The sequence below is a fragment of the Eubalaena glacialis genome, chromosome 3 (genome assembly GCF_028564815.1).
Source record: "Eubalaena glacialis isolate mEubGla1 chromosome 3, mEubGla1.1.hap2.+ XY, whole genome shotgun sequence".
NCBI classification, from domain to species: Eukaryota; Metazoa; Chordata; class Mammalia; order Artiodactyla; family Balaenidae; genus Eubalaena; species Eubalaena glacialis.
The window spans coordinates 169,742,005-169,765,845 of record NC_083718.1 but is presented as its reverse complement, the minus strand read 5'-3'; the positions used below and the strand labels follow the sequence as shown (position 1 = coordinate 169,765,845).

Genomic DNA, 23,841 nt, shown 5'->3' with positions numbered 1-23,841 from the left:
TTTGTTTCTTTTTTTTTTCTTTAATCCTTTCTTTCTTGACTATTCCACAACAGTTGTTAACATTTTGGAGGGAAATTCCATGTTTTGTTAATCCAGAAGCCCCATACTCCCATGGGATATAATTACCTTACCTACTTTCTGTGATTCTGACTTTCTGTTTCATTTTATTTGTTCTAGGGATATGATGATACATATGCAGAACAGAGTTATGAAGGCTACGAAGGCTATTACAGCCAAAGCCAAGGGTGAGTCAGGCAGTAGAAGTGCTGTTTCATGTCCTCGGGATGGATAAGAGGGAGTTGGAGGAACTGAGAGATTTAGGCAGCACAAATCTAAGGAGCGGGGTGGCTCACCTCTCTTCAGGGTGTCTCCTCTGCTTTTGACATCTGTAAGGCACACACTTGGATCTGCAAATTTGGATAACTGTGAATCTTAAATTATAGTGTAGAATCTGGGGTTAGCAGATGAAAAATTCCTGAGCTGTGACTACATGGAAACAAAGGGAAAAGGCCTTAAAATTATTTTGATTTATTATTAAAAAATGTCACAGCCACATTAAAGTTGCATAAAAGTTTAAAAGGATACTAGAATCCCACTATTGTAACTCAGGTTCTTTTCTGCTCTTTTTTTAAAAAACATTTTTTGTGTATGTGTATATATGTATCTTAACTGTGATTGAAAAGGTCTCTCATAATTCTATAATGGGGACAGAACAGTTCTTTTCATGTTTCTTTAATCTCTTCCAGTTAGCCCTGTGAATACATGTGTATGTACACTGTGGTTAAGATTGAGCTTTTTCACTTTAAATTGTTGCTATTCATTTTTCTTTGCTATAGTTGTCACAGTTTTTAAATGAGTACCTAGTGTATACATGCTTTGGAAATACTTTGTGGTTTGGAGATGGGGTAAAATGAGCATCTTTTTGTTTTATACCCACAGTAAAATGACTGAAATATGGAAATATTTGGGAGAAAGGTAAAACTGAAACATGGTTACTATATAGCTCTAACACTCTGTCTTTGGCTTTCAGGGACTCAGAATATTATGACTATGGACATGGGGAGGTTCAAGATTCTTATGAAGCATATGGTATGTCTTTATTTCTGTGGTGGGACAAAATGTGCAAGTAAGTGCACTGGAGAATGCTGGTGACCAGATTATTGGGGGTCAGTCATGCATCTAAGGAGAAACCTCTGATAGAGGGCCAACATGTTGATAGATGTGGCAGTAGGAGTCCTGCTCTTAAATTGTGTGGTGTGCGGTAGAAAGAAGGACTTACTGAAATGAGATAGGTGTGCTATTACTCTTGGACGGCTAAGCAGATGTCCTAAATTAGGGCTCAGGTCTAGGTTGGCCTGGTTGGAGCAGCAGGCTTTTCAGCTGATGTTGATTCTTTTTCTACTTTAGGCTGGGAGATGGCTAGGCCTGGGTTATGTTGCTGGGCCTTTGCTGCTGATACCTAGGCCACAGTGGTGGATAATAAGAATTTAATCATATCCAATTCTTCTGCCCCACCTCATTTTTAAAAACAATTTTGGATCTCATAAAGAATCTCAGTGTAGAGGAAATGCTAGCTGCAAGAAACCTAAACAGCAAGAGCAGGTTGGGGACAAGAACAGTGCCCGTTAGATTAGAAACTGGGGGCTGAAGCCAATTCAGGGCAGTACTGACACCAAGCTCCTTACTGTCTTGGAGACATCTCAGTTCAGTCCTATAATCCTAAGAGAGCTATAGATGCTGGAATGGCAGCAGGACCAAACTGCCTTTCCTGAGGCTTGGTTGAAAACACATTGCTCAAGAGTATCCTCAAGAGCCAGTTATGGCCCCGTATTAATGGATCCCAGAGGGACTACCATGTGGCAGTAGATGCAGAGAGAGCAGCCTTTTAAATGTGAGGTGTTTCCGGCATACCCAAGGGAAGTCCAGAGACTTTGGCAAGGGGGTCAGCAGTTGACCATTTAAGTTACTAGTTGACAGTCTCCCTTACCCCTAACTGAAAAGAGAGAGCCTCTTAGGGTTCCCACAGACAAACTCCTCAACTCCTCAGCACAGTATGTAGTAACCAGTCAGCTGCTTGCCCAGGGAAACAGTTTTTACCAGTTCTAGCTAAATGGTACTGGACAGTTGCCATCCGTAACACTGCACTGCTCTCTGCTCATATGCCACTATTTAGAAGAGTGGTGTGATTGCTCCAGGGTATTTCCCTTCATCGGTGAGGCAGCACAATGGGGCCTCTGTATGTGTTTGACTAAATTACATTTCTGTTTTGCTGGAGAAAAGACTGCACTGAAATAGGCAGGCTGCTCCTTGTTCTCCTGGTATGATGTTGCCACCGTTAATCTGTTCTGATTTCTGCCTTTATAAGCAGAGTTAGAAAAATAAACTGTCTTGTTGGTACCCAGAAGCCACTTGGAAAATGATGGACATATCTATTTTACTAGAGGTATAAACAGGCTTAGATAGCATAGGGCTTTGTGCAACATCTATAAAGGAGTTGTAGACCTGTAGTGATGGAAGCAGATGTTTGTGAATGCAAGCAGCTAGAGAAATAACAGGCCTGGGTAACATCTGGGGGTGAGTGGGAAGAATAAGCTTATAAACACAATTCGTGTTCATAAGAGATCAGCTCTAGTAAGTGATCATCTCTCCTATAGGCTTCTCCCTGTCACAAAGGAAAACCATTTGAGGATGTCAGTCATGTTGTCTGGCTTCTCTGGACTATTGGCACAAAAAAGGAGATAATGAATTCTCCTAATGAGTGCTGTTAACACATTTGATTGTACTTCCCACTGCCAGAGCAGTGGACCAGCTCTGCTGGTGGAGGGCTCTTGAAACGTGGCCATTGCTTGCTCTTCCCAGGGAGCCAGAGGACATTTCTCCACGGGGAAATCAGACTTGCTGTTGCATGGAAAGGGAGCTACCTGCTGCTACCAATCTGAAAGATTTCCAGAAATTGTCACCTTACCTGTGGCTCTGTGCCAAATTGCTTTGGAAACAGGAAAGAGCATTGCAGATCCACTGAGGTCGATTTCCTCATTGTCCCAAGCAAGGTGTTGGGTTTATTCAGGTTTGGGGGCTGGAGTATAGATTATGTTGCCTATGGACAGCTGCTTTCCTGGACGTCACTCCAAGTCCTTCCTGAACTGTTTCCTCTGTCCGTCCACTCAAAACTGTCCTACAGTTGGAAAATTGCCTAAGCTGCTCAGGAGGGCCAAGCAGAGTAAAAAAGTAAGGACCACCCAGGAGGTGGCAAGACATTGGAAGCAAAGCAGTGTTTTTGGTGATCTTTACCAGGTGACCTACGCCTGCCCATCCGGAAATGCCATTGGCACATGGGTTATAAACTGTTCTTGCTTTTTCCCCACAGGCCAAGATGACTGGAATGGGACCAGGCCATCACTGAAGGCCCCTCCAGCTAGGCCGGTGAAGGGAGCATACAGAGAGCACCCATATGGACGTTATTAAAAACAAACATGAGGGGAAAATATCAGTTATGAGCAAAGTTGTTACTGATTTCTTGTATCTCCCAGGATTCCTGTTGCTTTACCCACAACAGACAAGTAATTGTCTAAGTGTTTTTCTTCGTGGTCCCCTTCTTCTCCCCCACCTTACTCCATTCTTAACTCTGCATTCTGGCTTCTGTATGTAGTATTTTAAAATGAGTTAAAATAGATTTAGGAATATCGAATTAATTTTTTAAGTGTGTAGATGCTTTTTTTCTTTGTTGTTTAAATATAAACAGAAATGTACCTTTTCTAATAAAACAGAAGTTGAGTAAAAAAAAAAACACCACAAACCTGTTAGTTTCAAAAGTGACATTGCTTGCTTAAAGGTTCTGAAGTTAAGGCTTGTTAACTTTCTCTTAGTTTTGACTTGAGGCATCCCGTAAAGTTGTAGTTGCAGAATCCCAAACTAGGCTACATTTCAAAATTCAGGGCTGTTTAAGATTTAAAATCACAAACGTTAACGGCAGTAGGTGCCACCATGTAAAAGTGAGCTCAGACGTCTCTAAAAACGTTTCCTTTAAAAGCACATGGCGGTTGAATCTTAAGGTTAAATTTTAATACGAAAGATCCTCATGAATTAAATAGTTGATGCAATTTTTAACGTTAATTGATTTAAAAACAACAACAACAAAATTAGGTTCGTAAAACTGACTTTTTCATTATGTGGGTTTTGAAATCTAGCCCCAGACATACAGTGTTGAGAGATACTTAGTGGGAAGTAGGTTTCGAAGAGGTTCATTTGGGGAGAGGGGCTGGCCACTTGAATTTGATGCAGAGCTTTTTAGTCACAAACAACCTTTCAGTAATAGTACTAATAATTAACATTTCAGTATTTTAAAAGGCAAAGTATTTTGTCCATCTGAGATTCTGCACTCCATGAAAAGCTCACTTGGACACTTGGGCCAAAAGCTGATGATTTTCTTAAGTTGACGGTTGTCAATATTGAACTGTTACCAAGGTAGTTAGTCAAGTATGTCTCAACACTAGCATGATATAAAAAGGGACACTGCAGCTGAATGAAAAAGGAATCAAAATCCACTTTGTACATAAGTTAAAGTCCTAATTGGATTTGTACCGTCCTCCCATTTTGTTCTTGGAAGATTAAATGCTACATGTGTAAGTCTGCCTAAATAGGTAGCTTAAACTTATGTCAAAATGTCTGCAGCAGTTTGTCAATAAAGTTTAGTCCTTTTTTAATCAAAGTAAATGTGATGAATTGTCATTTTTTTGGGTGGACAATAAAATAGTTTTCTCTTTCAAATAAACTTAAATTAACTCTAAAGTTAATGGGCTTGTTAAAAGTTGGAGACATTCTTAAAAGTGGTGGGGGGGGATTTTATTTTAAGTTTACCAAAAAAAAGTTTATGAGTTGTTAAGTTTTAGTTTAAAAATAACCAAAGCTTTTTCACCCCCTGGAAGTTGTTGAATGCAGTTTTACCCAATCCTTATCACAAGCTCTAATTTTTAGAGAGAAAAATCCAACTAAGTTGAAACTTGGATTGGTTTCCATACATAGGCCTCAGTACTTCAAGTTCCAGCCATCCTAGTTTGCACCTTCTGTAGAGCCCGTAGGTGGCCCTAAGAGTGACACCAAATAATCTCTGTGAGCTTGGAAAGGGATAGCACTTGCCTTTAGATAATGACAATTCAGCAAACCCTGGGTGCCCTTAAGGGTTTCCCTTCCAATCCCAGAAATGCTGTTAATAAATCAACTGGGCTGGGGCAGGATCTGGTATGATAGCCTGGCTCTGAACCTCCCTCCTGAGAGACCAAGAGAGGAAATGATGGAATTGGTTGACCCTGTTTCCACTCCTCTACATTAATTCTCAGGGTTCTCATGCCTTCCCTAAGGGAGCCACCTAAACTGCTCGGGGGTGAAAAATCCTCTTGTATGAAGTGCCAAGCTGCCTGCAGCAGTGCATGATGGACATTTTTTTTTCTTTTTAAAACACACCAACAAAAAAATGTATTTGTAGATTGTGATAAAGTGTAAATAACTGAATTTTCAACCATGGTTTGAAGTCAGCTTTCAGGGCATTATGTCTTGTTTTGATGAAAAGAGATCACTCTATACCCCCCTTTTTAAAGGAAAATTATCGCAAGAGAATCAGGATGTGTAAAGCTAACATGCATCGCAAAAAACCAAAGGTAACCTAAATGTCTGATTTTAATAGCACATATTTCTCTTTTACATAAACTGTGACAGCAACTTGCATAAACAATTCTTTAGCTGTTAATTTTAATGTTAAAACTTTGCAAAACTTGTTTAATAAAAATAGCTGTAAAAAGAAAAACCATATGCTGCCGCATAAATTAGCCATAACTCTTAATAATCCTGCCCATCACAAGTGAACTGTAATGTAACCTGGGCACAAAGTCTGACATCTTAAATGACACATTGTAAAATTTCAATGACTGTAGTTTAGACCTGCTGCTCCCCAAAGTAAAGCTTTCTGCTCAGCTATTTTAAAATGTACAAGGATGTGAGCCCCTATAGGTCCCCGTATTGATATTCACAATGAAATGTTAGTTAAAATTTCTTTAAAGTTGCATGTTTCTCTCCTGTAATGTGTAAACTGCATGCAGGATCTCTATCTTTTATTTTGTATGTCTTTAGAACTTCCTCTTTAAAAGACTTATCTTTTACTTCTCCATTTTCAGGTGATTGCAAACTCCTGAGGCATTTCTTGGAGTAGAATGGGTAGTGAAGACCCATGTCAGGTATGTTAAGGTGGCTTTCTGTTAAGGATATTGGACTTTTATCCTAACTAAAACAGTTTTGCCAGGTGGTAGCCTGGGAGGTAATCAGTGGGCAAATCTTGCTTGTATGTACTTAGTACCATATTTACAACATGACCATGCTTTTACGTTGGTTTACAGTCCATATTGAATTTACTTGTAATGACCAGACTGTCAGCTTACATCTTTTGACTCCCACTATATTTTGTCAATAACCTGATAAGGTGGTGTTTCATTTGGAGTTCATTGGTTATAAGCAACAAAGTGACTGGCTCATGTAAATGAAAGGGAATTTATTGGAAGGATATTAGGGGTCCACAGATTTAATGTGAAGGCTAGAAAATCTGGCTTGGGAACCAGAGTGGCTACAGCGAACTGGGACAGCAGTGGTAGACCACAGGAGTGGTTCTAAAGCTGGGATTAGTTCCTTGGACACTATTGCTGGAATAAGTACACTCTTAGCCATGTTTGGTTTCAAGGTTCAAGTTCTAGGGAGGCAAAGTGTCAGACTGGATTAGCTTGAGTCACATGCCCATACTTTACCAGTATGCAGTAAGAAAAAACTAATTCCTCAAAAGGAAGTCAGGGTGTTATTAGGAAAGAGAAATAGATACTCAGCAGCCAAACAACAGTTATTCAGTAATAACCGTATTTTACAGAAGTAACTGAGACTTAATGAGGGTAAGTGACTTCCCAGGGTCACATAATTAGTGTGGGTAGTAATCAAGCCCAAGTTTATGTGTTGCCAGAACCTAACATCTTACCTCTCATACTATACCACTTTCAATCTAAGAAAGGGGTATTTCTCACACAGAAGACACCCCTGGTTAGAGACATTGTGGTGTAGTAGAAAGGACATGGAACCTGAGAAACCTGGAGTTGAATCTATGAGCTATCTTTTGTTTGGTGACCTAAAACACATCACTTATTTCCACATCTGAGAAGGAAGACAGTGATAATGTACACTTTACAGTGGTTGGCAAACTGAAGGAGTTCAAGTATATATAAGGCCAACCAATTCCGTGCCCTATACATAGTAAATATTAGTGTTCTTTCCCTAAAAAAGTTTAACTCCCTGGTTGGGTAGTTGGGGGCTCTGACAACTGAGTGAGCCTTCCTATTGATTTTTCCTCTGCCCCTGAGTAAGTTGTTAGGGTTATGAGGGCACTGAGGAGAAAGGATCCAACTAGGTAGGCCGAAGATATTGTGTCCTTTGACCGTGAAATTTGCCTTCTTGGAGATCATTTCTTCCAAACCCGCCTCTCGGCCAGGAGCCTCTGCGATACGGAGGCTTTAAGGAGGGCCATGTGTATTGAGCATGGTTCTGTGCATCCAGAAGTCCTAAGTTTGATACTGGTCACATGAATGGCTAGGAAATTTTAGGGGAAAGTCCCTGAATGCAGAGAATTTAGTCTCAACTCTTCCTAAGGTAGTCTTAAGAGCAGAATTTTGGGGAAACTTCTTTCTTCATTTGGCCTGTAATTTGTGCTTGGAAAGGCAGGTTCCACTGTTGGCAGACCCAGGCCTGCCAGTGGTCTGCCTATTCTGGGTGTGCAGTTTCAGTCCCAGTGTTTTCTATCACTACCTGTGAACTTTATTACATCTATAAGTTTTAGAGCCAGGGAAGACTAGGGACCTGTCCTGGCTCTGCCTCATCATAGCCCTTGTCTTTGTTTTAACAACCAAAAAAAAACCCGTACCCCCTGTCTCATTTCTTTTTTTTTTTTTTCTTAAGCATAATGAATATCTTTTTTTTTTTTTTTTTTTTTTTTTTTTTCCGCTGTGTCACACGACTTGCAGGATCCTAGTTCCCCTACCAGGGATTGAACCTGGGCCACGGCTGTGAAAGCACCGAGTCCCAACCACTGGACCACCAGGGAATTCCCTGTGTCTTATTTCTTTTTTTGATTTGAATTTTATTTTAGTTATTTTTTTTTATATATAGCAGGTCTGTGTCTCATTTCTTTATCATTAAATGGAGTTGATAATAATAGCTAACATGTATCACTATGTGCATCATAATATCCTAAGCAGTTAATAAAAAACTATCTCATTTGGTCCTCTCTACCTTTTTCTTTTTTAATTGAGATAAAATTCACATAACATAAAATTTACCATTTTAATCATTTTAAAATGCACAGTTCAGTGGTTATTAGAATATTCACAGTGCTGTATGAGCATTATCACTATTTAATTCCAGAAAATTTCCATTACCCCAAAAGAATCTCACACGTGTTAGCAGTCACTCCCAATTTCCCCTCTCTCCCACTAAGCTACTTTCTGTTTCTATGGATTTCCCTATTCTGGACATTTCATATAAATGGAATCATATTATATGTGCTTTTTGTGATTGGCTTCTTTGACTTTGCATAATGTTTTCAAGGTTCATGCATGTTATAGTACATATCAGTACTTCATATAGTGATAGGAAACAATATTACTTCCCAAAGCAGCCCATTTCATTTAAGACAGCTCCAAGTATTAGAAGTTTTCCCTCATTTTGAATGAGTCACTCTAGTAGCTTATACTGATTCTATTTTGGACTTCTGGAGGGATTCCTATCATGTATTTGAAGATCATTTTCACTCATGTTTCTTTCCCAGCTCTAAAAGTTATTTGTTAGACTTGCTAGATCTGATTTTCAAGAAAAACTAGAAATTTGGATTTTATATACTGCCGGTTGTTTAGTGTTTGCTTAGATTTGTGTCAGTCCCTGTAAAACATATGCTGCAAGCCAAATTCTGCCCATCACCTGCCAGTTGCAGCTTCTGGTTAGCTTCTATTAATACAGATTAAAAGGCATATTAGGATTATTGAGATATAATTCATATACCAAACTATTCACTCATTTAAAGTGTACAATTCGGTGGTTTTCAGTATATACAAGAGTTGTACAGTCATCAACACAATCAATTTTAGAACGTCTTTCTCACCCCAAAAAAGAAATCCCGTGCCCATTAAGCCATTTCCCCACAATCAGCTTATCCTTTCTAGCTCTAAGCAACCATTAATCTACGTTCTGTCTCTATCAACTTGTCTATTCTGGATACTTCATAAAGTGGAATTATACAACATATAATCTTTTATGACTGGTTTCTTTCACTTAGCATAACGTTTTCAAGCCTCATCCGTGTTGTAGCATGTTGTCAGTACTTCCTTTTATTGTCAAATACTATTTCATTATATGCATATACCACATTTTATTTATCCATTTACCACTTTTTGGCTAATATGAATAATGCTCCTATGAACATTCATGTACAGGTTTTTGTGTGGACATATGTTTTCAATTTCTTGGATGTATACCTAGGAGAGGAATTGCTAGGTCATATGGTAACTCTTTGTTTAACTTTTTGAGGAGCTGCCCATCTGTTTTACACAGAGACTGCACCATTCCTACCAGCAATGTGTGAGGTTTCTAATTTCTCCACATCCTTACCAACACTTGCTATTTTCTTTTTGTTTATTATGGCTAGCCTGCTGGGTGTGAATTGGTATCGCATTGTGGTTTTGATTTGCATTTCCCTAATGAATAATGTCGTTGAGCATCTTTTCGTGTACTTATCCATCATTTTGTTTATCTTCTTTAGAGAAATGTTTATTTAAATCTTCTGTCAATTTTTAAATTGGACGATTTGTCTTTTTATTATTGAATTGTAAGTTCATTATATAGTTGGATGATGGACCCTTATCATATATGAGATTTGCAAGTATTTTCTCCTATTCTGTGAGTTCTCTTTTTATTTTCTTTGAAACACAGAAGTTTTTCATTTTGATGAAGTCCAATTTATCTGTTATTTTCTTTCATTGCTTGTGCTTTTGGTGTCGTAGGTAAGAAGCCATTGTCTCATTCATGGTCCTGAAATTTTATACCTTTTTCCTTCCAAGAGTTTTATAGTTTTAATTCTTACATTTAGGTCTATGATCCATTTTGCATTAATTTTTGTATATGGAATGAGGTGGGGGGTTCGTATTCGTTTGCATGTGGATATCCAGTTGTCTCAGCACCATTTATTGAAAAGACTGTTCTTTCCCCATTGAATGATCTTGGCATCCTGGTTGGAAATCAATTGACCGTTGAGGTATAGATCTATTCCCCTTTGAAGTAGGTATTACTTAAAGTGATTAATATAATTTTTGGCATATAGTAGCTACTCAATAATAAATAATAGCTGATTGGACTATTTTGGCATCATTAAGAGCTAGTAAGTGGTGGGGCTAGGATTTGATCCCAGGTATGGGTGACCCCAAATCATGTCTGTAATACTGCAGGCTGCTAAAGTGGAAATGAGGCTGTTCTAGCTGCCATGCCTGGCCATATGTAATTCTCCAGAGGCTCAAAGGCTGAGGCCCCACATGCCCTTCCCCCACCATCAGCCTCCCTTGCTCCTCCCCCCATCTCCCTCCAGGGTTTCCAGGGTACTCTTATAGATGACACTTGCTGCTAAGGGAACTCTCTCACCCTTCCTTACCTAGGGAAATGACAGTATTCAGATAGCCTTAGGGTTTGTCCACTCTTGCTTTCTCTCCCACCACTTCCCACCTCCTGTCCCAGGCTAAGAATGTAGGTGAAGATGCATCAGCAACTGCTAGGGCTTTCTGGCCACCAAGGATGAAGCAGACTCAGACTGTGTTTTGTTTCAGGAACAGCAGCCTGAGAGTTAGGACCCATAAGGCTTCTTGCCTACACATGTGCAGAGTGCTCCCGAACCAAGTGAACTAGGGGGATAAAGGTAGTGATGGTGGATATTTTGCTCAGATATTTGAAGCTTAAATAATCCCTCCCTGGCCTCAAACCTCTGAGGCTGTATGTCGCCCAAAGATCATTTGAGTTAGAATGCATAAGGCAGCACATGGGCTCCCTTTTTCTTGATATGTTCTCGTGCTTTGTGTTAGCCTATACAGGCTGCTGTTAGCTGGCAGAGTTACTATTAAGTAGTCATTTTAATTTTCCCTCATTTTATTACTTTTCTGTCTATTCCCATTAATTGGTCTTGACCTCATTTTTTTTTTTTTTAATTTATTTATTTATATTTATTTTTGGCTGTGTTGGGTCTTCGTTTCTGTGCGAGGGCCTTCTCCAGTTGCGGCAAGCGGGGGCCACTCTTCATCGCGGTGCGCGGGCCTCTTCACTATCGCGGGCTCTCTTGTTGCGGAGCACAAGCTCCAGACGCGCAGGCTCAGCAGTTGTGGCTCACGGGCCTAGTTGCTCCGCGGCATGTGGGATCTTCCCAGACCAGGGCTCGAACCCGTGTCCCCTGCATTGGCAGGCAGATTCTCAACCGCTGCGCCACCAGGGAAGCCCCTCATTTTTTTAAAAGGAGAAAGTGATGTAGAGAAAATAGGCAGCTTTGCCTGGCTAAGGGAGAAGAAAATTTAATTTGAATGTCTACTGTGTCTCTGTTTTTGTAAATGAGGCAGCTGTTACTAGGAGAGGTGAAGTAATTTACCACAGTTGCATTGCAAGTTGTGGAGGAGGTCCACATCAGCATTTTTGTGTACCAAAGCCCATTCTTTATGCTGAAAGCATGCTGCTTCTATAAGATGAACACCATATTTCATTGACACTGAGGCCATGTATTATAAGATGCATCATTAAATACTGCAAAGAAATAAAAAATACTGCCAGTTAAACTGACACAGTGGTTTGTTTTCATGTAAGTGTAAGATGCGTCCTGATTTCAGAAATGTTAAAATCTGAAAAAAGGTTACTTAGCTACTATTGCATTTTTGTCAGTTCTAACATTTATTCTTTACTGTGTACCATGCACTATCTTCTCCACCTGTAAAGTAGCTATTATTATCCCACTTTTACACAGTTTAACACACATTTTTACATAGTGTAACTAGCTTTGGAACCTTAGATGGGTTATCCCCTCCAAGTCTCAGTTTCATCGTCTATAAAATTGGAGGATAATATCATTTATTTTATAACGTTGTGAAGATTAGGTGAATTAATGCATGTAAAACATTCAACATGACATGTAATAAGCACCCAGTCAGTACATGTTAGCTATAAACAGAGGCTAGGAGAGTACGTTTGTGCCGATTTTGAAAAGCTAAATTTTAGACAAGGGATTTGGACACTATTCTAAAGCTTAGGGAGCTATTTTAAGGCCTTAAGTAAGGGAGTGACTTGAACACACTCATGTTTGCCCTTGTGCTGGCGAGTTGGGGAAGTAAGGGAAGCAGAAGGGAATCATCTTCCATAAAGTGCACCACTCCTTTGTGGGAGAGCAGAGGAGGTGTTCTCCCCTCCCCATGCCTGACTTCTGCTCCCTCTTACCTAAAAGCCTTTTGGTTCTTACCTTTTTCAGAAAGAATAACCTTCTCTCCTCTCAGATATTTGGGCTCTTTGAGGGTGGGATGTTAGGCCTTCACCATATGTTGAGGGCATCATCCTGTATCCTATCCCTTTCACCCACCCTGTGAATTAGAGAGCAAAACTCTGTGAGTCTCCACTGGTGGAAACTTCACTCTTAAGGAATTATTAAGCAAGGCTTTGCTTCACCACTTTTAAGTCTTGAATGAATGAGGTCTCTGCCTCCATTTTAAGCTCTTAATTCTGTGCTAACTCTCCGGGGAGTATCATATTGCAGCATCCCATGGAATTCTCACAACTCTGTGAAGTGAGGATTATCCTGGGAAACTGACATGCACAGGTTAGGATGACCACAGGGTCCAAGAACTAGAGTTCAGACCCTAGTCTTTCTGCTACTACTTGGCTGCCTCCTGGTCTTTCCTCTGTACCTACAGTGGCCACCAGAAGATCAGCTTACACTGAAAGTAGTTCCCGGCTTTGATATACAGGATGCGTGGTGCCCCTAGCTTGGTTTCCAGATTCCTGAAGTTAAAAGAAGTGGATCCTTCTTTGCCCTCCCTTTTTCTCTCTCTCTGGACCCTCATGTACCTCTTGCTCTCTGGATTAATTGTCATTGCATGTTTAAAGCTAGCAAGTATCTGATGAATATTTAATAGCCTTGAGCAGACAGGCTGCATACAGTTGTCTGAGACAGCAGCTGCTAGGGGGAAGGGGAGGAAGCACAGTGCACTGCCTAACTGTGCATTCTTTTGTTCCCTGGCCTAAGCCCTTGGGAGCAAAGACCTATGGTGGGCACTGCACCCTAGTCCTATTGTGGCCTGATAGCTCCCCTGGGCTCCCAATGAGGCTGCGTTCAAGCAGTAGACCAAACCCTTTTGTTTGAGGTAATGAGCAGATATGTTCACGGACCTCTAAAAATCAACTTTCTAACCCCCAGGCTGGAGGTCTTCTGCTCAATAGCCTGTTATGGCTCTGGGGCTGAGGATGTGGAAGAGAACACTAGCTCTCTCTTCTAAAAGGAGGGAGCCTTGTATCTGAAAGGGATTTGAATTTCATAACTGTGCTGCTGGAGGTTAGTTTCTTGACATGCCTTGACTACAAATCCAGCAGCTTCTCAGCAGTAGGTGTACTTCTCCCTCCTAGCCTAAGCTGTGCTGGTTGTCTTTGGCTGCATCTCAGGCAGCAGTGGGCAAGTAGGAGTTCTCAGACAGGTACACAAGCTGTCACAGTGCTTCCCCCCACTAGACCAGGGAACTTTTTGCTTCAAGGAGGCCTTGTCATTTCCAGGTCAGATTGGGAGAGGTTGTGGGGACTCCTGAAGAAAGACAACGCGTTTGACATGTTTCCAGGCAGAGTGTGAGGTACAGCCAGGCTGTCAGCCCAGATTAATCACCAAAGTAGAACACATTGCTGGAAAATTGGGGACTGTTTACGTTCTTAATACTGCATTAAGATGCCTGAATTAGCTATTCCCTTGTCAACCTTGGGAGCCTACCTTGGCCCACCTCAGGATAGCCAGTCTCTTCACCAGGCACATAAGGAATTTGAGATGGAAGAGTTTGGGTTTAGATACAGAGCTAATTTTTCTCTGCTTTCCTCTGGCTCCTGCAGCCTTCGTGCTTCCTACTTATGGCCCAGATTTAGATATAAAATTGGGTGCTCCCCATCTCTCAGGCTCTCCAGGGTTGGAATGTAGGAAACAAGCTCTGCATCTGCCTTTGAGAAATAGAAATACCTTGTGCTCTGATATGATTCTTCATAAGCTTCTCTCCAGAGATCAGTATGAATGACCCCTTTCATTCCTTTTTTTTTAAAATACATTCACTATTATAAATTGGAACATCTATGTGCTAGGCAATGGAGAGTCAGTGGCAAGTGAACAAGGTAAAATTGGTCCCTGACCTCGTGGAGCTTATAGTGTATTTGGGGACACAGACACTAAACGTATTAATCTCATAAATAGCATAAATCATCTCAGTTGTGATACATGCTGTGAAAGAAAGGAACGGGTGCTATGAGGGTATACAACAGGAGCTAACCTAGCTCTGGGGTTTTCCTTGAAGAAATGATGTTTAAGCTGACATCTAAAGGCAGAGTTAACTAAGCAGAGAGTTTGGGAGATGGTTTGGGGAAAGGGCATGAAAACACTTTCTAGGCAGAGTGTAGGACTGAGGCAGGTTCAAGGTGAGGTGGAAATCTGGGCCTTATGCTGTGGTCATCACTGAAGACCACTGAATTCCAGTAGTGAGGGGTGATGCAATTAGATTTCTGCTTTTTAAACTTCACTTGCTCCTGAGTGGAGAATGGGTTATGGGGACCTATGAGGAAAGACATGAGAAAGACCTACACTGGAGAAATGAATGGATTCAAGAACTTCAGAGATAGGATGATTGATTAGATGTGGGAGAAGAGGGACATACTAATGAGGGCCCCCAAGTTACCGGCTTGAAAAACTGGGGCATTTTTTTTTTTTAAGATGAAGAGCACAGCTACAGGCTTTGGCATAAGATTAGGGCTCTGACCTGTGCCCCAGGCTTAGGATGTGTCTCTCCTGTGGATAACGCTGAGAATTGGGGGCTAGGAAGAACCCCTCATAAGGCCAGAAGAGGTGGACCCCTGAGCCTAGGATTGAGGCACTAATAATAGCTACGAGAAGATTCCTGTTCCCCATTCCCTTTCTTCCAAAAGATTTAAAGCTCTTTGTTAGTCGTTACCTTTTTCACATCTCTGAGGGAGCAGAGATGATTTTCCCCTTTATATAGCTGGAGGCCCCAAAGCTTGTATAGTTAAAGGCCCCAAAGATCTAGTTGATTCTGCCCCGGATCACTCAGCTCAGGCATGGCCAAGGATGGGAGGTGTGAGGTGTGAGTCTCCATTTTCATTGCCTGACTGATAGCAAAAAGAGAGCTCATAGGCTGTGGACTTCTGTTTTCTACCCACCTGTGTACCTAAAAACCTTGTCCTGAATGCAGCAACGGGGGTTGTGCTGTGGGGTGGGGAGGTTGTGAGGGAGGCAAACCAGCCAAATGGGAGGCTGGGAAGCCCCCGATACGGCAACTTCACGCTTCTTAATTTTCTGCCTATGTCTTTGCAGCATCAGAGGACTCCCGGAAACCAGGAGAGCCGCCTGCTGTGTCAAGGCTGGCCTGAGGGCATTTGCTGAGCACAGAGAGACCCAGGAGAGGAGATCAACAGTCTTTTCCCACCCACCTCTTGATCTGTCTGATTTACCCACAGAAAGCCACCCAGAATCCCCTAAGAGTCCCTAGGCCCAGAATGGAGTCCTTAGGGCTACAGGGGGCTGTGATGCTAACAGGACTTTAAAGAATTGAAGGGGACTAACAGTATCCTCAGCATGGCCTCCTAGATGTGAATAAACTGGCAGCTCTTACTGTGTCATTCCCAGTTTGCCTGCTTCCCCTTAGTCTCCAGCAGCACTGGCTGGAACACCCTACCACCACCTCCTGTTTCCCACCTGCCACACATGCGTTGTGGATGCCAGCCTTGAACACTTGCAGAGGGCTCCCAGAGAGTGGCTGGTCACCAACTCTGTAACAGGCTGAGGAAAGCCAAGTGAGAAGGTTCGGGTACTTTAGGCAAGTTATTTAACCTCGGAGCCTGTTTTTCTCTTCATTGTTGATTACTAACGTCCAAAAATCTCCTGAAGGATAGGGTAGGGCTTTTCCCACTTCGCCTCTGGACTATATCCCTTCCCCAGCAAACATCTGGCACGGAGGAGCTCAATAAAGGTTCAGTCAAGTGATGAAGAGTCCCACTCCGGTAGCTTTTATCAGCTTTGGGAGAGAGCCAAAGGAGGTCCCCTGTCTAACTCCCACTCTCTATCCAGCTATATTGGGCTAGCCATTTATCCTAACATTTTCTCTTAAAGGATTGGAAAGTCAGCGTTTCCTAGACTTCTGGTTTCCTGTGGCCAATGCCATAGGCTGGTTTTACACTGAGCACCCGGAGAGGTTAGGGACCTCTCAAATACTACACTCTTCCTTCAATGCCTCCTGGTTATTTATCCTAACAAGGGAACCAGGGGAAGGGCTGAGTTTGGAGAGACCTATCCAGACTGTGCCTGAGGCATTCTAATGAGCTTTGGATTCTGTTCTTAGTAGTAAAGGGACCTTGAAATCAGTTGTTGTTTGGGCAAGTTGTTTAACTTCTAAGCCCATTTTTATCTTCATTATTGATTAAAATATATAATAGCTAATAATTTATTGAATGCTTAGTTGTACCAGGCACTATGGCAAGCATTTATATGTACTATTTGACTTAATCCTCCAATCCACTATACTCATTTTACAGATGAGGAAACAGAGGCTCAAAGAGGATAAATAACTTGCCTAAGGTTAAAGAAAGGTGCTATCAGACTCCATAGCCCCTGCTTTTGACCTGTTTGTACCTCTTACAGCCACAAGTACTTTGAAACAGTAAAGCATTGTGTTTGAGAGATTTATTTAGGGTGACAAACCATCCAGGTTTTACATGACTGAGAAGATTCCTGGGATATGGAACTTCAGTCCTAAAACCAGGAAAGTCCCAGGCAAACTGAGATGAGTTTGTCAGTCTGTTTGCACTGAGACTCTCAGTCCAGAGTTGGCCACTGAGGCTTCATTTTCCCTGACTTCTTAGTCACCTACGCCTCATCTTGTGACCAGTTTCTTTAGCATTTGAGGACCTGCTTCAGTCCAGCAGGCAGGAGAGGAATTTAGGGTGGGGGCCAGTTAGGGAATCAGATGGCGTCCTGGTCATGGAAAAATGAAGGTGCAGAACCTGGGTCACTATTTGAGAAGCCAGCGCTAGATTCTAGGCAGCCTTACCTTCAACCCCCAGATGCAGGATATCTACTTGGGAGCCATGGAATTACAGGAAAGTCCACAAGGGCCAAAGCCAAACATCTAGATTCAAATCCTAGCTCCTCACTTATGTGTATTTTTCTGGGCCTGTTTACTCTGTAAAAGTAGGATAATCATCCCAATTCACCGAATGGGATCTGAGAAGCAACTGAAATGTGTGTGAAATACTTCACACACAGTCTATGCATAATACTGCTCAACACTTAGGTGTCCTTCCTCCCCTTTTCCGGCTTGTGTTTCTTACCCAGCCCTGTCACCTGTCAAGTCTATCACATACTCCCTCCTTCCATTACCACTTGCAGCCCTAGAGATTTTCCTTTGAGAGCCCTGACCTAGTGGGCCTGGCCCACCCACCCAGCTGCCCTGCAAGTCAGTCACCTCGCCTGCAAGCGGAGAAAGGATGACATCAGCTTTTCCCCCTCCCCCATCCAAAGCCTCTGGACTGTTTTGAGCCATAAATATTTTAGCTGGGCCTTTCTCTGGCTGTTGCCAGGGTGATGGACTCTCAGGGGACTGGGGTGGGAGTGTGGAGGCGGGGCTCGGCAGCCTGGGGCCTAGAAGCAGAGCTGGCCCTTGAGGGGCTGGTTTGAAGTCTGGCCAAGAGCCAGCGCTTGCCGCAGCAATTCTGAAGGCTGTTGCTCTGTCTGCCTGCCTTCCCTTTTCTGGGCCTCTCAGAGCCGTTCTTACTGCTTTCCAGGCCCAGCTCTGCCCTTGAGTGCCACTTGATCTTGGGTTAATTGCTAAATATCTCTGGGCCTTGATTTTAACATCTGTAGCAGAAAAGTCCCTGTTTAAATCACTGTAAGTGGGGAAGGTAAGGTAAAGGAGGTTTTGTAAAAATCCAATGAAACAAGTTTGGTTAGTAAGTCATGATTGGAGAAGCTAGGTCCCACAGCCCTTTCTGATAGACCTGCATGCTGGGGTCCCAGGGCAATGTAGATGCCACTCTAAAGGCTCATAGTCAGATATGGCACTGCCTCCCATTCTCCCCGCCCCCCATTCCTCATGCTGTAGCCCCAGCTCCTTTTCTGAAGTTCCCAGGCCTAGCTAGACGACCTGGCCTGGCCCGGCCCAGGGTGTTCTTAGGAGTTTGGCTCTTATGAGTAGAGTTGATGAAAGCCTTTTTTGATTAAGATACAGAAACTCAGGCCCCCAAACTGGATCTGGCCCTCACTCTCTTCTACCCCCCCATCCTAGAGCTCTTCAATCTGAATAGCTGCTGAACTCTAGCTTGCAGCAGCATGCCCACTCCTCTCCTTGGGATGGGTCTAAGAAACAAAAGAGGGCCAGAGAGGGGGCGCCTGGATCCATTCCCTACCCCTACCATCGAGAAGCTCTGGATTTGGTCCAGAATTCCACATCCCCTGCCTAGCCCTGCCCACCAGTTTTCCTGTGGAGCTGGGAGCTGTGCTTCCTTTGTTTCGAGCTCCCTCTGGTGGCTTAGTTGTGCATTGCGCAAAATAATACCTCAAGCAAGACTAAATTGCAGGCCGCCCTGAGAGATGGGATTGTTTGCTCTATACCAAGAAGAATCCTCGACCCCAACTCCTGATGACAGCCATTCCATTTCCTATATAGGATAACTCTGCCATATGTTTGCTTCTCTAGGTCATTAATCCTCACAACAATTCAATGACATGAGAATTACCCTAATTTTACAGATGAAACAGGATTAGAGAGGTGAAATCAAATCCAAACTCTTCACTCTATGTAGCCTGTAGCATTCAAGATCCTCAAGTGATAGGAACTTAACCTGTTTTTCCAGCCCCATATTCCATTTTCCCAAGCCAAAATGACTTACTCTTCTGGAACATAGCTTGCCTCTGGACCTTTGCTCATGCTGTTTTCTCTATCTTCACTGCCCCCACCCCCACCCAGTACATTACATACCAAAATCCATACATTTTTGAAAAACTAAAGAAATGCAGCATTTTCGCAAGCTTGCATATATTATCTTTGTAATAACCAAATATTATAAGACATGGATGAGAACAAATGTCTGGATGAGAACAGGTGGGTGAGTGTCCCTGAGATGTGGAAGGTTGGATGTAACATGTACATGGAAGTGAGAATTGCCCAGGAAATTAAAAGAACATGAAGACATCTGGACTCTCTGGTAGATTCTTGTAGTGAAAATTCGATGTAAGTATTCTTGCTGGCAAAAGAGCAAATCTCTGGGAAGCTGAGGCAGAGATTCAGGTGACATTTCTTCAAAAGTCACCAATCTTAAATTCACATTAGTTTTCTTGTTACTTCATAATATATCCATGTTTTAATAACAATAACAGGTGATACTTAAATAGCACTTCCCAGGCACCGGGTATGTTCTAAGTACACAGGCTAACTTAATCTTCACCATAATCTCATAAGATAGGTACTAATACTACCCTCACTGGTTTTTTTTCAATTGAGGTATAGTTGGTTTACAATATTAGTTTCAGGTGTACAGCATAGTGGTTCGAAATTTTTAGACTATACTCCATTTAAAGTTATTATAACTTTATATTGGCTATATTCCCCATTCTGTACAATATATTCTTGTAGCTTGTTTATTTATACATAGTAGTTTGTACCTCTTCATCCCCTACACTTATCTTGCCACTCTCCTCTTCCCTCTCCCCACTGGTAACCACTAGCTTGTTCTCTACACCTGTGAGTTATACTATCCTCACTTTACACTGAGGAAACTGAGGCATAGAGAGGCTAAGTAATTTCCTAAGGTCGTGCACCTAGTAAGTGGTAAAGCCGGGATTTGATTCCATATAAGTCTGGCTCAGAGAAGGTGCTCTGGATAACTACACTTTAATATTGAAAATATTGCCTTACATTGCCATGAATAAAACTGACACCCCGGGAAGCAGTATTGTGTTTTATCCTGCGGTTTCAGGACCCCCGCTGTGTACCACCAGAGGTCTGCATAATCCAGGGTGAAAACCGATCAAGACTTGCCAGCCTTGGCCCCAGAATAACAGGACCAAGGAAGAGATCCCAATTCCTGATATCCAATGACACATGACTGGCCTAGAGCCAGTGGCATTTCCTCAAAAACTCAAGACTCCTGGAAGAGCCAATAGAGAGCAAGTTAATCAGGAAATGAAGACATACAGGAGGGAAGTGAGGGCTTCAAGGTCACAAAACAGCTGAGATGTGTGGCCACAGATCTGGAGGACAAGAACCTAACCAACATCCTGCCATCTTATGATTATTTTCCCAGGGAGCCTGTAGGCGGCAAATGTAAAAGGATTAAGGCCCTAGACGTTTCTGGTAGATACTGAGAAGTGTATATTGTTCTAGATTCTTGCAGGAGCAGTTGTCAGACACTAAACACAAACTGGCTTTTTGTTAACAGAAAAGTCCATAAAGGCTTCAGGTATAACTGGATCAAATGATGCCATCAAGAAATTGTCTCCTGACTTCTTGACTTTTCTGTGTTTCTTTCATTGTCAGCTAGTTCCCCCCAAAAGGTGGCAAGATAACCACCAAGAACTTCAAGTTTATATTTTATTTCCTTAGCCATCCCAGAGGGGGGAATATTTATTTCCCAATAGTTCTAGCAAAGATCCTAGGATTGCATCTCATTTGGCCTAATTTGTGTCACTAACACACCTCCACCCTCACCCCAACCAGTCAGTGTAGCCTGACGTGGCAGGGATGGAATGCTTTGATTTGTCAGGCCAGGGTTATCTGCACACACTGAAACTGCAGAGTAAGGCAGCCGCACTAAACCACATGGCCTGAGAGAGTGGGAGGAAGGGTAGATTCCCAAGGGAAAATTGGTATTCTTACCAGAAGAAAGAGGAATGGATGCTGGGCAGGTAAAATCAGTAGTCAACCTGTAGAAGGTGGGCAGGAGCCACGGGTCATGGGTTACATGCATAGTGGTCCATTTGAGTGGCTTTACCCTCTTACCCTGGGTTGTACGAATGCCCTCAGATCAATTCAGCAAACGTCTCCTGAGTATTTGCCATGTACAAGGTCCAGTACCTTCCATATAATAGATGCACACAGCTAGACAGTCCCCTGCCACCAGCCCCAGTAAGGCAATTACCAGACTCAAGCTACTGCTTTCTCCCTGAGGAGTATAACAGGCAAACTCCTATTCGTCTCTCAGAAACCAGCTCTGATGTCATCTCCCATGAAGCCTTCTCTTGACTACCTCCCCTGTCGGGGTTAGTCATCTTCCGTCCACCTCTGAACTTGGTATATACTGCTATTGTTATCACACTGTCATAATTTATTGATTCTCCTCTCTGTCTCTCCCACTGATGAGTGGCATCTCTGTATCCCCAGTGCCCAAGATATAATAGATGCTCAGAAATGTTTACTGACCTGAGTTAAAATGAGTTCCCAGGAATGGCCCAGCCTCAGTCTTCTATGGAATATTCCTGAAACCCTTTAGCTTCCCTTCCCAACTGGCCTTTTCAAGAGCCAGTTTGCCACTACCTCAATTCAACTGAACTAATCCTAGGTGAATGCCTATCTCGTGCCAGGTGGTGTTAGGCTTTGGGGATTCAGTAATTAACAAGATACATTTCAAATTCAGTACTCCAAAGAGGTCAGAACCAGCTCTTCTAACCAGACTTTCCTTGGCTGGAAAAAGAAAAAGCAGGCTTTGTGACCTGCTTTGTGACCCAGTCATTCTCCCTCCCTGGGCCTCTTTTTCCCCAGGAAGAAAGGCCTGACTTGGTATAAAATCTATAATAGATGTACATGTGTTAAATTAAACTCCATATTTCCATTTGCCTAGGCTAAAAACCTTGGAGTAATCCTGGTCTTCTCTTTCTTCCACACACCTATCCAAATTTGTCAACAAATCTTGTTGACTTTACCTTCAAATCCAGACTCCAACCATGTCTCATCACCTCACCCAGTCTGGTACAAACCATCAATATCTCTTGCTAAGATCACTGCCATAGCGTCCTGGTCTCCCTGATTCCACCCTTGTGCCACTACAGTCTATTCTCACAGGGCAGCTGGAGTGATTCTTTAAAAATGGAAGTTCAGGCGGCTTCCCTGGTGGTATAGTGGTTAAGAATCCGCCTGCCAATGCAGAAGACACTGGTTCGAGCCCTGGACCGGGAAGTTCCCACATGCCACGGAGCAACTAAGCCCGTGCGCCTAGAGCCTGTGCTCCACGACAAGAGAAGCCACCGCAATGAGAAGCCCGCACACGGCAATGAAGACCCAATGCAGCCAATAATTAATTAATTAATTATTTTTTTTAAAAAATGGACGTACAAACCCTCCCGTAGCTCCCACCTCATTCAGAGTAAAAGCCACAGGTCCATTCCTTCTCATGTCTATTCCATTCCAAGCCACACTGGCCTCCTTGCTGTTTCTTAAACACACCAGGCATGCTTGTACCTGAGGGCCCTTCCAATGACTTTTCCCCTCTGCCTAGACTGCCTCCTTTCTCCAGATATCTGCATGACTGACTCACTCATTTCCTTCAAGTGTTTGTTCAAAAGTCACCTTCTCAATGAAGCCTACTGACTACCCTGTTTAAAATTGCAACCTCCCATCCCCCTTTCCTGTTTTCCTCCACAGTAATCATTCCCTTCTAACACACAGCAGAATTTACTAATTTTTTTTTATCCATCTCCTCCCATTTAACTGTAAGCTCTGTATCTATTAATTAAATATCTACTAAATCATTTAATTAACCGACTACTGTTGTCTATTATGTGCCAAAGACTGTGCTAAGTAACGGAGGTACCAGATGATTGAGACATCTTATAGGTCTTATGAGGGAAGAAATCATAACGGTTACTAGTAGCAGCTCATTTATCGAGTGCTTCCTCTGTGTTAAGTGCTTGCCATATATCATAATAGTAATGACAGCGAACATTAATTAAAAGAGACTCTGAAAAAAACAAAAACAGACTCTGTTCTACATGCATTATTTCACCTTATAGGCCACCAAGACCTATAAGGTGAATATTACCAGTAAAGAGCAAGAAACAGGATTTCAAGTCTTGGAACTGGCAGAATCAGGAATTGAACTAAGGTGGTGGAAGAAGGATCGGGTCAGATGTGATAAATAATTAGGACTTAGGGTCAGCAATACTAGGTGGAAGATTGGATGTGGGGGTAGAAGGAAATGGGGAAATAACTCCCAGGTTTTGATTGGAGTGGACCTAAGAGCAATAAGGCCAAAGAGAAAAGATGAAAGCCCAACTCGGGACGCGATGTGGTTGAGGCGCCGGAAGACCACTCATGGATGCAGGAACCGAGAGGCTATTCCGGCCCCCTCCCTCGGCCCTGAAGAGGTGCTGTGAGAAGGCACGCAAGGTAAGAGCAGAAGGTGGGTTCTCCTCCTTCTCGGGTTTTTCAGCAGCAGCTGCAGGAAAGGCGTGGGGGACCGCGAGACAAAGAGCGCGCGGGACTGCTTTGGTCCGAGCGGCCCCTTTAA

General features: G+C 42.6%; 1 protein-coding gene across 1 annotated transcript in view; it reads left to right on the top strand.

Annotated features, from left to right (window-relative positions):
• KHDRBS1 (KH RNA binding domain containing, signal transduction associated 1) overlaps window positions 1-15,966 on the top strand; it is a 35,464-nt gene extending 19,498 nt beyond the window's left edge. The window contains exons 7-11 of the mRNA XM_061184565.1: window positions 178-245; window positions 1,031-1,089; window positions 3,368-3,560; window positions 6,168-6,227; window positions 15,662-15,966. Coding sequence (XP_061040548.1) covers window positions 178-245; window positions 1,031-1,089; window positions 3,368-3,465 — 225 coding nt within the window. The 3' untranslated portion in view covers window positions 3,466-3,560; window positions 6,168-6,227; window positions 15,662-15,966. The remainder of the gene's footprint in view (window positions 1-177; window positions 246-1,030; window positions 1,090-3,367; window positions 3,561-6,167; window positions 6,228-15,661) is intronic.
• The last annotated feature ends 7,875 nt before the right edge of the window (window positions 15,967-23,841 follow it).